The sequence below is a fragment of the Nicotiana tabacum genome, chromosome 21 (genome assembly GCF_000715075.1).
Source record: "Nicotiana tabacum cultivar K326 chromosome 21, ASM71507v2, whole genome shotgun sequence".
In the NCBI taxonomy this organism is placed as follows: domain Eukaryota; kingdom Viridiplantae; phylum Streptophyta; class Magnoliopsida; order Solanales; family Solanaceae; genus Nicotiana; species Nicotiana tabacum.
In genome coordinates, this window is record NC_134100.1 from 20687213 (window position 1) to 20700595 (window position 13383).

The 13383-nt window shown below is 39.1% G+C and overlaps 2 protein-coding genes across 3 annotated transcripts; both read right to left on the reverse strand.

Moving 5' to 3' along the window:
* Positions 1–834: 834 nt before the first annotated feature.
* LOC142175158 (uncharacterized) lies at positions 835–6458 on the reverse strand. The gene is made up of 4 exons (XM_075241736.1): positions 6230–6458; positions 4981–6128; positions 4325–4737; positions 835–1036 (listed from the first exon to the last, which is right to left on the reverse strand). Exons 1-4 carry the CDS (start codon positions 6456–6458, stop codon positions 835–837), a joined length of 1992 nt encoding a protein of 663 aa, XP_075097837.1.
* Positions 6459–7731: 1273 nt separating this feature from the next.
* Positions 7732–13383, reverse strand: LOC107830358 (uncharacterized). 2 transcript variants are annotated; one of them, XM_016657886.2, is made up of 3 exons: positions 12612–13361; positions 11388–11494; positions 7732–9518 (listed from the first exon to the last, which is right to left on the reverse strand). In XM_016657886.2, the coding sequence occupies exon 3, from the start codon at positions 9514–9516 to the stop codon at positions 8428–8430; it is 1089 nt and encodes a 362-aa protein (XP_016513372.1). In that variant the 5' UTR covers positions 9517–9518; positions 11388–11494; positions 12612–13361; the 3' UTR covers positions 7732–8427. The 2 variants fall into 2 exon arrangements, with proteins under 2 accessions (XP_016513372.1, XP_016513373.1); XM_016657887.2 differs by lacking the exon at positions 11388–11494 and having other exon boundaries at positions 12612–13383.

Here is a 13383-nt window from a genome sequence, read left to right on the forward strand (position 1 = left end):
TTTTAGCATTTAATGTTCAAATATACAATTTTATGCTTAATTAATACTTAATTGTGCGTTAATTGTTATTGGGAGTTAATTTGCGCTTTTATAAATTAATTTAGTTCTTAATAATAGTTTAAGTATTTTTATAATTTAGTTTTAGATAAATAAAAGAAGAAAAGAGAGCGAAAATATAAAGAAAGTCGGAATTGGGCCTCTTATTCAATTTCAAGCCACAGGCCCAAAAAATGGCCCAATCTTCCCTACGACCCAGTCCATTTCGAACTGGGTCGACCCAGTCCATAACCCAAAAGACCCAATACCCCTATCTTGCATTTCAAAGACACAAAACAAAACAAAAAATAAAAGGAAAACCCTAAAAGTGACCAAAACTCACCCGCCCCCCCTTTCTATCTTTCTTCTTCTTCTTCTTCCTTAAGCAAAGCTCCATCAATGGCTACTTCACCATCTCCACCACAACCACCCCTTCACCACATAACCATGGCTGCCCTCAAGCTTCACCATTGTCGTTTTTGTTTTTGCGCCATGGCTGCCCGCGTTTGCTTTCATCTTCTTCGTCGAGCTCAAGCTTGAGCTCGACATCCATGGACGACCACTGCTTCTCTAGCAGCCATGGCTGCGTTCCTCGTCATCGAACCCCAGCCAGCGCGACCATAGTCACGAGCTCCGACCACAGTCGCGAGCACCAACGGCGAACAAACAACCTGCCTGCGCCACGCCGCTACTATCGCGGCTTCTTCTTCAACTCCTTTTGCTCGCCGCAGCTGCTTCCTCATCGTTCAAACACGCCATTGCTGCCCGTTTCCACCGCTGCTGCTGCGTTCCGGCCTGTTACTGCTTCTCGCCGCGTCCAGTTCCCCGACGTTGCTGTTTCGCGGCAGCTTCTCCATTTGAATCAACGTGAGCAGCTCCGCGTCCAGCTTCTTCAGGAACAAACATTGAATCAATGGTTGCCGTAGTTGCTTCTCCATTTGTTGCTGCTGCGTTGTTCTTCTTCGTCTCCGTCGCGGCCAAGATCACGCAGCAACTGCTGCTGCTCACGTTTCCGCCATGGATGAGCAAGCTTTGATGCTGCCATGGCCATCTGCGGACTGCTGCTCCTTCCTCTCCATCTTCTTCGTTTATTCGTCGTTGTTTCGAATCGGTTAGTTGGTTTATGTTTTCAAAATTCGTCCATATTTTTTTGTTGTTCGTTGTTTTTCGGATTCAAAATCGATAAATGATTCAATGTTTGTTTTGTTTGTCCGTAGTTGAAATAATTTTAGTTTGTTCATATGTTTCGTTAAATTAATTTTCAGATTTCAAAATAGAAGTTTAATTAGTTGTTTTCATGTTTATTTCATGTTTGTATTATTGTTTAAGTAAGTATTTGTTAGTTTGATGTTTGTTAGATTCAAATTGAAATTTAATCAATTATTTCTTCAATTTGTTTCATGTGTTTATGTATTGTTAGAAATTGTTAATATTGTTAAGTTCAAGTTTAAGTTCATAATTGTTTCTTCGTCGATCTTGTTATTTGTTTAAAGAATTTAGTTGTATTAAAGGAATATATTGTTTTAATCGTTTAATCCGTCATGTTTGTTGTTTAAAATAGTTCATCCATGTTCATACTTTGTTTGATTGTTCTTGAATCCGAATTTTGTATAGTTTGATTTCTTGTTTACCATTTATGATTATTGCTTGAATTGTTCTCATAATCTTGTTTAAAGTTTAATATAAGAATTGTTTGTTGTAATGTTGTTATAGTTGATTTTAAGTTCAATATGATTGAATTTAGAAATCTTCATACTTTGTTTGTTGTTGGTGTTGAATCCGAAAATAGGATTGTTTGTTGCTAAAATATTGTTCAATCAAATTTTAGTTGTTCTTTGTTGTTCAATTTGTGTTCATGTGATTTATTGTTGAAATGTTGTTAAAATCATGTTCATATGATATTGTTGTTATGATGTTCATCCGTGTTCATATTGTTGTTTGAACATTGTTAGAAATTGATCATATTGTCTATATTTTGGTTAAGTTTGATTAATTGATGTGTTATAGCTGATGGGTAGTTTGGTAAATTTGTAATACGTTCAGGGGTAGTTTGGTAATTTCAGTAAGGTCGGAAGGGGTAGTTTAGGAATTGTACATTTTGTAATTGTTTATTTGAAGCATGGGGGACAAAATGAAATGGGGTGGGTTGTGATATTATTATTTAATATAAAGGGGGGACAAAATTTAATTTAAAGGGGAATCTTGCATTATTTTAAAAGAAACATGGGGGACAAAATGAAATGGGGTGGTGTGATATGTTTATTTAATATAATGGGGATGAGTGGGAAGATAATGGGTTTGGTAGAGAAAATGGGTTGATTTTAATTGATTAAAGATTTATGGGATGGGTTATAAGAGGTCTGGAAATCAGAATAAAAGGGGGACAGAAAAAAAAAAGAGATTAGAGAAAAAAAAAGAGCTGAACATTTATTCTGAAAAAAACATTGTAACTCTCAAGAAAAGAAAAACATACAAAGAAAAAGAAAAAAAAAAGTTGAAAATTAGAAGAGGAAGTAGTACACACCTGATAAATATTCTGGTATACAGGTGTAGAAATTAAGGGTTGAAGATTAACTAGATTTTCAAAAATCTGAAAATTTCCCTTGGTTTCTGTCCGTTATTTTCGGCATTCCTGGATTTTATTTTTGAATTTTTCAAAGCTGTCACTGGGATTTTCGTTGACTGGTTATTGCTGGTTATTGTTGTTGTTGCTGTGTTACGTATTACGTTGCTGACTTTCTTCTTCTTATATTGACAATATCAGGTACACAACTGTAATTTTGGCATTTTGTAAGCTGAAATGAAGAATGGAGTGTTAAATTTTTAATTTAGTTTAATTTAGTCTTTGTATTGTATTTAGGTTATTCATGTATTATTATTCTGTAAATCACTGTCATTTGTCATAACTAGGCATATTATAGCGACATATTAAATAACGCCTTAACCAGATTATTAGGAAATATATTTAAGCCTGATTATTAATTAAAACTGTTTAATAAAAAAAAATATAGAAGAAATAACGTAAAAAATGGCGTTATTGAATCAGTTTGGCAAAAGTTAACTAAGTTCCTTATTCATAAGGTTTTTCGTCAACGATAAGTTACTCGGAATCATGTAGTCAATTTCAGTTAAAACATGAATTAGTTTGCGAACAAGTATTAGGACATGATGTGAATTAAAACAAAGTTAGTTAAGGTTAAATTGTTTAAATTTTTTAGAAATATGGTTTAGTAATCAAGTTTTTTTTCTTTCTTTCAATTTTCAGTATTTGTAAATAATTAGTTTCAATAAGCTTAAGTCTTACTAACAATTTGAATTTTAATCCAACTATGGGATAATTAGTTTTTTTTTATTTTTTTTTATTTTATTTTTCGATAATTCCATGTTGTATTTATGATTATAATTTTTATTACTTTCTGTTAATATTTGTTTTTCTCTTCTATTTAATATGTTATTTTCAAGAATGTAGATATTGATTTTATATTTATAGACAAACTTAGTAATAATAAAAAGGTAGTCATTAAAGGATTTTCTTAAAATAAGGAAGGATTTCGCTAAAAATAAATAGATGTAAATAATACAAATTTACAGGATTCTCTAATCTCATTTATTTATTTAATTATTTTTAAAAAAAAATTACTTAGAATTTGGGATGGATTGTTTAGTGAATTTCACTTCCTTCCCCAAAGATAATGACGCGCTAGACTCTTTAGGCACGATTTAATTAATTTTACCTTCTTAAACTCGGATGCGCATTTCATGCGACCCAAATCTAAATCCTAAAACATTGAATAAAATATGTTCCGGATTGCGGGTGCATTTCATGTGACGTAATCCAAAGACATGTTTTAAACGATGTTCACAATTTTTAATTTTTTTTAAAAATAATAATTATAATAATAAAGTGGTAAAAAGTTAAGATTGGCACATCGGTTCACAATTGTATTAAAATCAGATAAATAAGTTAAATATGACAATTGAGCGACCGTGCTAGAACCACGGAACTCGGGAATGCCTAACACCTTCTCCCGGGTTAATAGAATTCCTTATCCGGATTTCTGTATGCATACTGTAATATGGAGTCATTCTTTTCCTCGATTCGGGATTAAAATTGGTGACTTGGGACACCCTAAATCTCCCAAGTGGCGACTCTGAAATAAATAAATAAATCCCGTTTCGATTGCCCTTTAATTGGAAAAACTCCCTTGTACCCTCGCGGGGTTGGAAAAAGGAGGTGTGACAGTCCTCATCACCATGCACAACTATTTCCTGTCTGTCCCATTCAAACTTCACCATTTGGTGCAGAGAAGACGGGACTGCCTTAGCAGCATGTATCCAGGGCCTGCCCAACAACAGATTGTTGTAGACAGCCACATCTAACACTTGGAATTCCATGGTAAACTCAACTGGCCCTATCGACAATTCGAGCATTATATCTCCAACAGAATCTTTACCTCCCCCATCAAAGCCTCGAACACACACACTGTTCAAGTGGATTCTTTCGGTGCCAATCTTCAGTTTTTGCAGAGTAGACAGGGGACAAATATTTGCACTGGAGCCATTGTCAACCAAAACTCCTGAGACAACAGAATCTTCGCACTTTACCGTGAGATAAAAAGCTCGATTGTGTTCTGTACCCTCCACAGGAAGTTCATCGTCCGAGAAAGTGATCCTAATTTCTTCGAAGATCTTGCCAGCTATCTTTTCCAAGTGGTTCACTGTGATCTTATCAGGAACATGTGTCTCATTCAAAATCTTCATCAAGACCCTGCGATGTTCATCTGAATGTATCAGCAAAGACAAAAGAGAAATCTAAGCTGGTGTTTTCCTTAACTGCTCCATAATGGAATAATCCTGCACTTTCATCTTTTTCAGGAACTCCTCAGCCTCTTCCTCGATGATCGATTTCTTTATTGGCATTTGGCTATCCTTGAATGGCCTGACTTTCCTTAATTCTTCTGGGGTGAAACATCTCCTAGAACGAGTCAATCCTCCAGTTTCATTAACTTTTTCCTCTATTTGTTTTCCTTTGTATGCCACTATCACTTGTTTATAATTCCACAGAACAGCCTTGGCTTCCACCACTGGCAGCTGGGTTACCAGTTTAATAATGATAGGGGTAATAGGAGCCTCCTTCACAACTATGACAGGCTTACTTGGAATCCCTGGTACTACCACTTTTGAACTTTCCGGACTTGCCCCGATATCTTTCGACAACCCTTTCACGACCAACACTGGTGGTTTCGAATTGAGTGAGCTCGGCTTTTCTGCCACCCCTTCAACTATCAAGGGCATTGCTTTGGTAGAGTCTGGAGCTTTAACCAAATTACTTTCACTGGCCCCAATTATCATGATGGACTTAGAAGACTTCTTGGGCTCCCCATCCCTGTGAACTATTTCAATCATATGTGTCTCTCCATGGGCTGGCAAAGGGTTTTGGTTGATGTTTGGCACGTCTGGGCTTTGGACTACAATTTGGTTTGTATCAATGAGCTCCTGGGTTGCCCTTTTCAAATGCCAGCACTTCTCTATGTCATGCCCTGGAGCATCAGAACAATAGGCGCACCTCAAGGAATAATCGAGGTTCTTTGGAGGAGGATTTGGTATCTTTGACTCAACCGGCCTCAAGACGTCTAACTGTCTTAACCTTTGAAAAAGACTAGCATAGGATTCTCCAAGCGGGGTAAAAGTTTGTTTTCGGTGCTGTCTCTCTCTTCTATACTCTGGCCTTGTTCGAAAATTTGAACCATTAGGGTTTTGGTAAGGTTGTGGAGGTGGATAGGCATTTTGTGGAGCTGGGTAGGTATTCTGTGGGACTAGGGCACGCCATTCTGGGTAAGGAGGGGGTTGATCATATGCCTGTGCATGGTGAATAAGGTATTGGGATGGCCTAACTGAGTGTTGAGGGTTTTGCGGGGAAAAGTAATGTTGAGGTGGATTATACGGAGCTGGGGCGTAGGTTTGAGGTCGGGGTCGAGGATGGGTGTACTGATGAGGTGAACTCGTCTGGCCATGCCATGATCCGGAGACAACCATAACGACATCTTCCTTCTTCTTCTTGCCTAGCAAACTTCCGGTCCTCTTTGGATTGCCTGGGTGGTTGCTTTTATAGCAGAATAGCTCATGATCTTACTCGACTTGAGCCCCTCTTCCACCATTTCTCCCATCTTTACCACATCATTGAAAGACTTACCAATGGCTAAGATCAAGTGGCTATAGTAAGTGGGCTCCAGGGCTTGAAGAAAGTATTTAACCATCTCATCTTCTTCCATCGGAGGATTGACTCGTGCAACTTGCTCCCTCCTTCGGAACCCATATTCTCTAAAGCTTTCACTAGGTTTCTTTTCCACCTTGGTCAAATATGGGCGGTCTAGAACAATGTCTATATCGTACTGAAAGTGCCGGGCGAAGGCCTGAGCCATATTGTCCCATGTGTACCACCTGCTAGCGTCCTGGCGGGTGTACCATTCTAAAGATGCCCCATTCAGACTTTGGCTGAAGTATGCTATTAGCAATTTGTCTTTTCCCCCAGCGCCCCTCATTTTACTGCAATAACCCCTCAAATGAGCTACAGGGTCCCCATGTCCGTCATACAAGTCAAACTTGGGCATCTTGAACCCGACAGGCAGTTGGACATCGGGGAACAAACACAAATCCTTATAGGCCACACTCACCTGGTTTTCCAACCCTTACATATTTCTCAATGATTTCTCCAGACTCTGTACCTTCCTAAATATCTCTTCTTGCTCTGCGTTCTTGGGTGGTTTGTCAGTTTCAACATGAGGCTCAAATTGGGGAGTGTAAGAGTAAGAATCTGGGACTTTGAAGGTGGGCTCCGGTGCATAGTAGTGGGCATCTGTAGCGGGGAATGCGGGCTCACTATAGGATCGGTAGAGGGTAGCTTGTGGAGGGGGTACAAAAATAGGAGCAGATGTCGTAGCAGGGTACGAGGTTGTTTTGGCTGGCGGAGCATGAACAATTTGGGCTGAAGTGCCGGGGTAGTTGTGGTAAGGGGTAAAACTAGGTGCGTGTTGTGGGGAAAGATCAATGGTATTGGGAATCTGGGATTGAGAGAGTGGTGGAATGGAAGTAGGGTTTTTTGTGTAGTTGGTAGGGAACGAGGGTGGAGGGTGTCCCTTAATCCAGGCCTGATACATTTCCGCCATCTGGTGCTTCAACCTCCGGACCTCCTCTTGCAATTCTGATTCCGACTCAACAATCTCCCTTGGTGGGTCTACAACTCCAATGTCTTTTTCCTTGCTAGCCATGACTGTTTGGCGCTTTGATCGGGTGTTGTATGGATGACTTGCCAGGATGCCAACAAACTAACCACCTTTCTGTTATTAAATAAAGATAACAGAGGACTACAACACAAAACCACCACGTTAGCGTTAGGGCATTTATCAAATAATAATATCACATTACGTTCAATGTACCTAGCAACAATTAACGGTTCTAAAATGGCTTTGAGGGTCGTAGGGTCATAGGGCATCATCCCGATTTGCTCATTTTGATCCTTCCTTCTCTTTCTTTTCCAACACCTCTTATCCCTTTTTCTCTTTTATCTCTTCTCTCTCTCTCTATCTCTTTTTTTGAACCAAAAATGATTTGACTGAACCCACTGTAGGTTGCCTACGTATCATGTCCCTCATGAATCAGACCAAGCGTAGTTATGGAAAAGTGATAGAAAATAAATTAAAACTAAAAACTTTTTGGGATTTTTTCATTTAAAAACTTTTCGATATTAAAATACAATGGGAAGTACGATAATGAAAGACATGACAGACTCGACTACACTATGAGAGACTCTGACACTACCTAAAGGACCCAGTACTCCTAGACAAGTCGCGAAAGTAAAAGACAACATAAGACAATCTCCAAAAAATCTAAATAGAATGACTCCTCAAGCTGCTCCTGAATGCGACGGTTTTAGCTGGGATGGGTCCGATGAAGATCCGGATGGCCCCGTCAATCCTATCAAATCTAAGGTTTGTATTATACCCTGCAAGGACACCTCGATGCTGGGAATAGGAATCCTGGAATGCGTGCCTACATCTAGAAGGCTGACTCTCGTAAGGTACTCACGGTGCTATCCCATGTTCTTTACCAACCCTGCCAACTGTGATCTCAGTGACTGAAGTGTAGCTCAAACCCCAACCCTTTCTGCTGCATGGGCCTCCTCCGCCTGGGTAATCGATCCATCAACTATCTAGGCAATATCCATGAGGTGGACTCCTCATCAAATACTCCTCTAACACGTCGGGGCAATGGCCTGCTAACCCCCCGCTGAGTAGACTGTAGCCATATGAAGTACTCATAGGTATACCCAGGTGAATGTTGGTCAGCAGCTAAAGTATCCCTACCCATCTTCATTGCACGATGCCAATAGGTCTAGATGTCGACCTCCATATGCAGCATAGTGTCAAATTCCTTAATGAAGTCACGAGAATCAAGAATGTAGGGGACTTTTTGCCGCCTCCCTAACTGACGCATCACTCTAGCAGGGGTATATGGTCTAGTACACCAAAGTCCGATCAGTACCAAGAAGTCTTGCATGCGAGACCCTGCTAAGATCACGTCCAAATCAATCCATAGGTATGACCACAAAATTTTCTCTTCAGTCAAGGATCCTAAATAATCAACCCAATCCTGAACTCCGAGTGGTAAGGCAAACTTATCGAACGTCATCCTATGCTCGATGCACTTCATTCGATCTCTCAGACAACGATCAATCACATCTTTCTTAAACATGGTGGCAGGATGTAAGTGTTCTATCATCCACAGCTGTAGCAACAAGTTGCTTCCCTCAAAGAACCTCCCACCTTCTCGAATCCTGGTCAAAGCACGATAGATCTCTGCCAAAATTGTCGGAACCACGGTGACCTTACCACTGTGTTTATCATGGAAGAATTCAAAGTCTATTGACCCCAGACGCATGCTAATATGTACACCCTCCAAAGGAAATACCATGAGACCCAACAATGCAATAGCGAAGACCATAGGACGCCTCTTCTTCCAAGAATCATATGATATGGAAAATTCATCTATGAAGGTCTCATACCCCGTAGGACGAGCAAACCTCTCGAATAAAAAGTCCAAAGGTACCCAAGATTGATCTATACATCCCATGCGAGTTTCCAAATCCATCCCTATGATCTTAAGGAACTTGGTGCTTGAATGAGCCCTTGTGTAAATTAAATCCTTGTCTAGGTATGGCAGGCAGGTTAACCCGGCTATCTCATCTAAGGTGGGTGTCATCTCAAGATCACCAAAATTGAATACCATTCCCTGTGGGTCCCAAAATGTCAACATTGCTTCTACAAGGTCGGGACGGGGAGTGATGTCCATCAAAGAAATAAGAGTCCCTAATTTACCCATCAAATCATATTGCTCAAATAATGTGAACATGTTCCACCATTTTACTAGCCTTCTAGGGACTTTGACCACCATTGATACTCTAGCATTGGTGAGTGGATCCATACCTGAATTAGAAAAACATGGTTAATGACTCAAGACATTATGTGACACCGCGACATTTCCTAGGGGACGGTTGGGCTATTTATGCAAAATGGCCTGAGGGGCCAAAAGTGGCTAAATGCAAGCTCAAGAAAGGTGACCTCAAAGACATGGGAATACCTCACTAAAGCTTATATGAATTCTAACTCTTAATAATCATGGCCCAAAATTAATTTGCAGAAATTACCCGTTTTGCAAAAACAGCTGATATGGCCAGAAGTGGCTAAAGATGCAAACTTGAAAAGGACGGACCTTAAAATAATATGACACCTAGTTGTGGACTCAAGATCCTAAGACATGGGTTATTGAACCACCTTTGCGAAAATGACCCCAATTTGCAAGAATGGCCGAAAGTGGCTAGAAATGCAAGATATGGCTAAGACCCCGCAAAGCCAAGAACCTAAGATACTAGGAAGACTGGACCCTATGTGGGTTGCCTACGTATCACATCTCGAAAGATGAGAATCAGGTTCGTCTAGTTCGGGAAGATTGAACATGGGATAAAGCCTTCAAAAAATGCAACTAATTTGGAAAACCATTTTTTTTTTGTCTTTTGAGAAATGATGGAAAATGTAAAATATTTTTGGACTTATTTTTCTTTTTTTTTTTTGAATTTTTTTGGAAAATGATAAAAGATGTAAAATCTATTTGGGATTTTCTTTTTCTCCCTTTTTTTGAATTTGTTTTTTTGGAAAATAATGGAAAAGTGTAAAATCTTTTGGATTTTCTATTTTCAATTTTTTTGTCTTTTTTTTTTGGAAAATAATGGAAAAGTGTAAAATCACCTACTTCATTTTATATTTCACCCTCAAATATCCTTGGTCCGCCAAATAACCATTTTACCCCTAAAGAGATGCAACATGTAGCACATAGGGATGATTAAATGTCTTTTTGGGCCATAGCCCATTTTGACATAATTTGGGTAGGCCTCCTACAACGGGACACGGTGCCTGGGACCGAACCCGGCTAGGTTTGAATGATATGATGCACATAAGTATGACCTAAAGGCTGACCTACGGTTGGGGTTCACTAGACAAGGCAATTCGGGGCGGCGCGTGGTCGATGACGGCTGCTCTAGCTGTCCGCCCACCCCACACTCCTACGCCACCCCCTCCTAAATTAAGGGTGACTCAACAAAGAGTTCGTGCACGCGACGCGTGCTTCATGACTTGTTGCAGAAAGAAGACTCATGGTTATGCAAATGATGACAATTTATAAAGCAGTAACACATAAAGGAAAAACTGTAAATAAATAAACAACTAGCAAATAAAAACGACATAAACAAAATAAAAAGCAAACGAAACACATAAAAACCTCAACTGAATATCCTAAAAACCAACAAAATCAAGTACTAGCTCGAACCTACTTGTCCCCAGCAGAGTCGCCAGAGATGTCACACCCCTTTTTAACCAACCTTACTAAACCCCCTTAAATAAATAAAAAGATTGTAGTAAAGCTGAAAAAGATTTTCAATTTCTGAAAGTGACAAAGATTGTATTCAAAAGGAAAACTCAGAGTCGCCAGCTGGCATTTGATTTCGGTGTGCTAGGCCACCGGTTTTTTAGAAAATATTTTTCCTTTAAAACACTTGGACTCAAAGCTAAGTCCGCACTAGAGGTTTGGGTAAGGGGGTTCATTTGACTCGGGGAGAAGGTGTTAGACACTCCCCAAGTCCCGTAACTAGTACGGTTGCGTATCCAATCTAGTTGGCTTTTAGAATATTCTAGTTAAGGTAAAATCACAGAAAAGCAGAATAAACACACACAAGTCTTGAGGTCGTCCCCGCCTAATAAAAGAAAATAAAAAGGAAAGGAAAAGAAAAATCTTAGGCTAACCTATACTACGACTTCTCCACCATGCTCGTCAAGGCCTCCAGAATATTTACATAGTTCTTCGGGGCATACCTCGGATAATAATATATACAAACCCATCGGGGCATTCCCTGGATAAATTCAATTAGGGGAATGACCTCTTGCCACGAAATTAAAAGCAAACAAATAGAAAAATTCTAATATTGCCTACTCGAATGTTGTCGGCCTAAGCATGCTCCTAGCGAGTGATAAAGGAATAAACAAGAGTAATAAGATATTTAAGGTCCAATTCCTCCACCATGTTCAATTTCACATTCCACAGGCATGACAGACAAATATTTAAAAAATATAGAAACTAATGAAAAACTAAAAGAGTAACGACAAATAGGCGAAGAACAATGGGTTAGAGTCGTGAGTCTTGGAAGGCACACTAAACAGACTACTGATAATAATATCATATCTAAAGCAATCAAATGATGTCACCATATGAAATACTGCAAACTTGATCCTTAAAGTGGCAATATGGCTAAAGAGACGAAATTGACCTTTAGAAAACTAATTAAGAAAGAAAGGCGCAAAAAGGGGGAAAATTAACGACATAATCCTCAAAATTTCCATATCCTTACCATCTCGATTCCCAAACTAACACCATTCCATTTCACTCTCCTATGCGCTAAATTTGTGATATTCAGCAGAGGATGAACAAAACTTCTAAATGAATACTAAACTCAAACAAAGCCAACTAATACGACACTAAGTTCGAACAAAACTTTAAGCAGATTGCCAAATTTCTTTTAACAGATGTAATATGGAACTAATGGAGAATCTAAAAAAGCTAAAGATATATTAGCTAGACACTATGTAGATAAACCCTTTTAAAAAGAAAAACTACAAAAACAAGTGTCGATTTATGTAAAAACAGACCCATTGTACAAATTTCATATTTCCATTTTTTGAGTCATTCAATATCATAAGAGCAGGCATACTGCTAAGCTTCGTATAGAATTTCAACAATATTGGTAAAGGAAAAGTACGTGAACAATCACAAAGGCAAAGATGCAAGCACCTTAAACACATCTGAACGAAAGTATCGCCGAAAGATAAGACTCAAACACACACTCAACACAACGCAAACTAAATCAGAGAGAAATTAAACAAGGCTTCAGAAATTACTAATGGCTTAAGCCAAGCAACAATTACTTTGTTCCACATATATTCAAGTAGAGAAGAGAAAAGTTTAAAATGAACCTGAAAATGCAGCTTCAATTAACAAAATTTCTGCAGTTACAACCTTGGATCGAGCGAATCCGGAACAGAGAAACTCAGCAGGATCTTCGAACAGAAACCACGAGCCACGACCCGAAACATAGCGGCGACTCCAATAATTCGAACACCACCAGAGTTCAATCAAACTCCATGCTTAAATCAGAACTGGAAAAATGAACTATATTTATTTTGTGTTGTTCTTTTTTTTGATTTTTCTGACTTCTAAAAATATAAACAAGAACCAGAAAGAGCTAACTTTTTTTTTTTTTGAAAATATTTTCTGATTATCAACACGAAACAGAACCCTTTTTTTTATCTATGAACAAACTGAAAATTAGATTAAGAGGAGGACTCAAAATCAAAACCCCAAAACCCTAGCTTTTCTCTCAAGAAATCCCTCCCCAAATCTGAAAACGAACCCCTTATATATCGAACCTAGAAACCTCTAGCCTTTATCTCCAAGGAACCGAAAAATCTCTCAACCAAGTAAGCGCGCGGTTGAATGGAAGGCTAGGATCGATTTAGATCAATCCCACGTTTCCCATTCGTCCAATCACATACTCGAAGAAGAAAGAAATTAGTTCGAGAATATTCTTCACGTGGTTTGGATGAAATGGAGAAGAGAGAGAGAGAGAGAGAGAGGTTGGGGGGACCAGCAAACTCAGCGAGACGATTCGCCCGATTTTGGGTGTGATTCGGGCAAGTTGGACATGGTTGTGCGGCGGGAGCTTCATGTAGGAGAAGGGTGGGTCAG

Excerpts from the sequence above, each read along its gene's own strand:
- LOC142175158 (XM_075241736.1), bottom strand. The coding sequence starts at position 6,458 with ATGGCTCAGGCCTTCGCCCGGCACTTTCAGTACGATATAGACATTGTT. Across the intron at positions 6,129-6,229 it reads CCACTTGATCTTAGCCATTG|GCAATCCAAAGAGGACCGGA; the intron begins GTAAGTCTTTCA and ends GCAACCACCCAG. Across the intron at positions 4,738-4,980 it reads CCCCAGAAGAATTAAGGAAA|ATAGCTGGCAAGATCTTCGA; the intron begins GTCAGGCCATTC and ends CACTTGGAAAAG.
- LOC107830358 (XM_016657887.2), bottom strand. The coding sequence starts at position 9,516 with ATGGATCCACTCACCAATGCTAGAGTATCAATGGTGGTCAAAGTCCCT.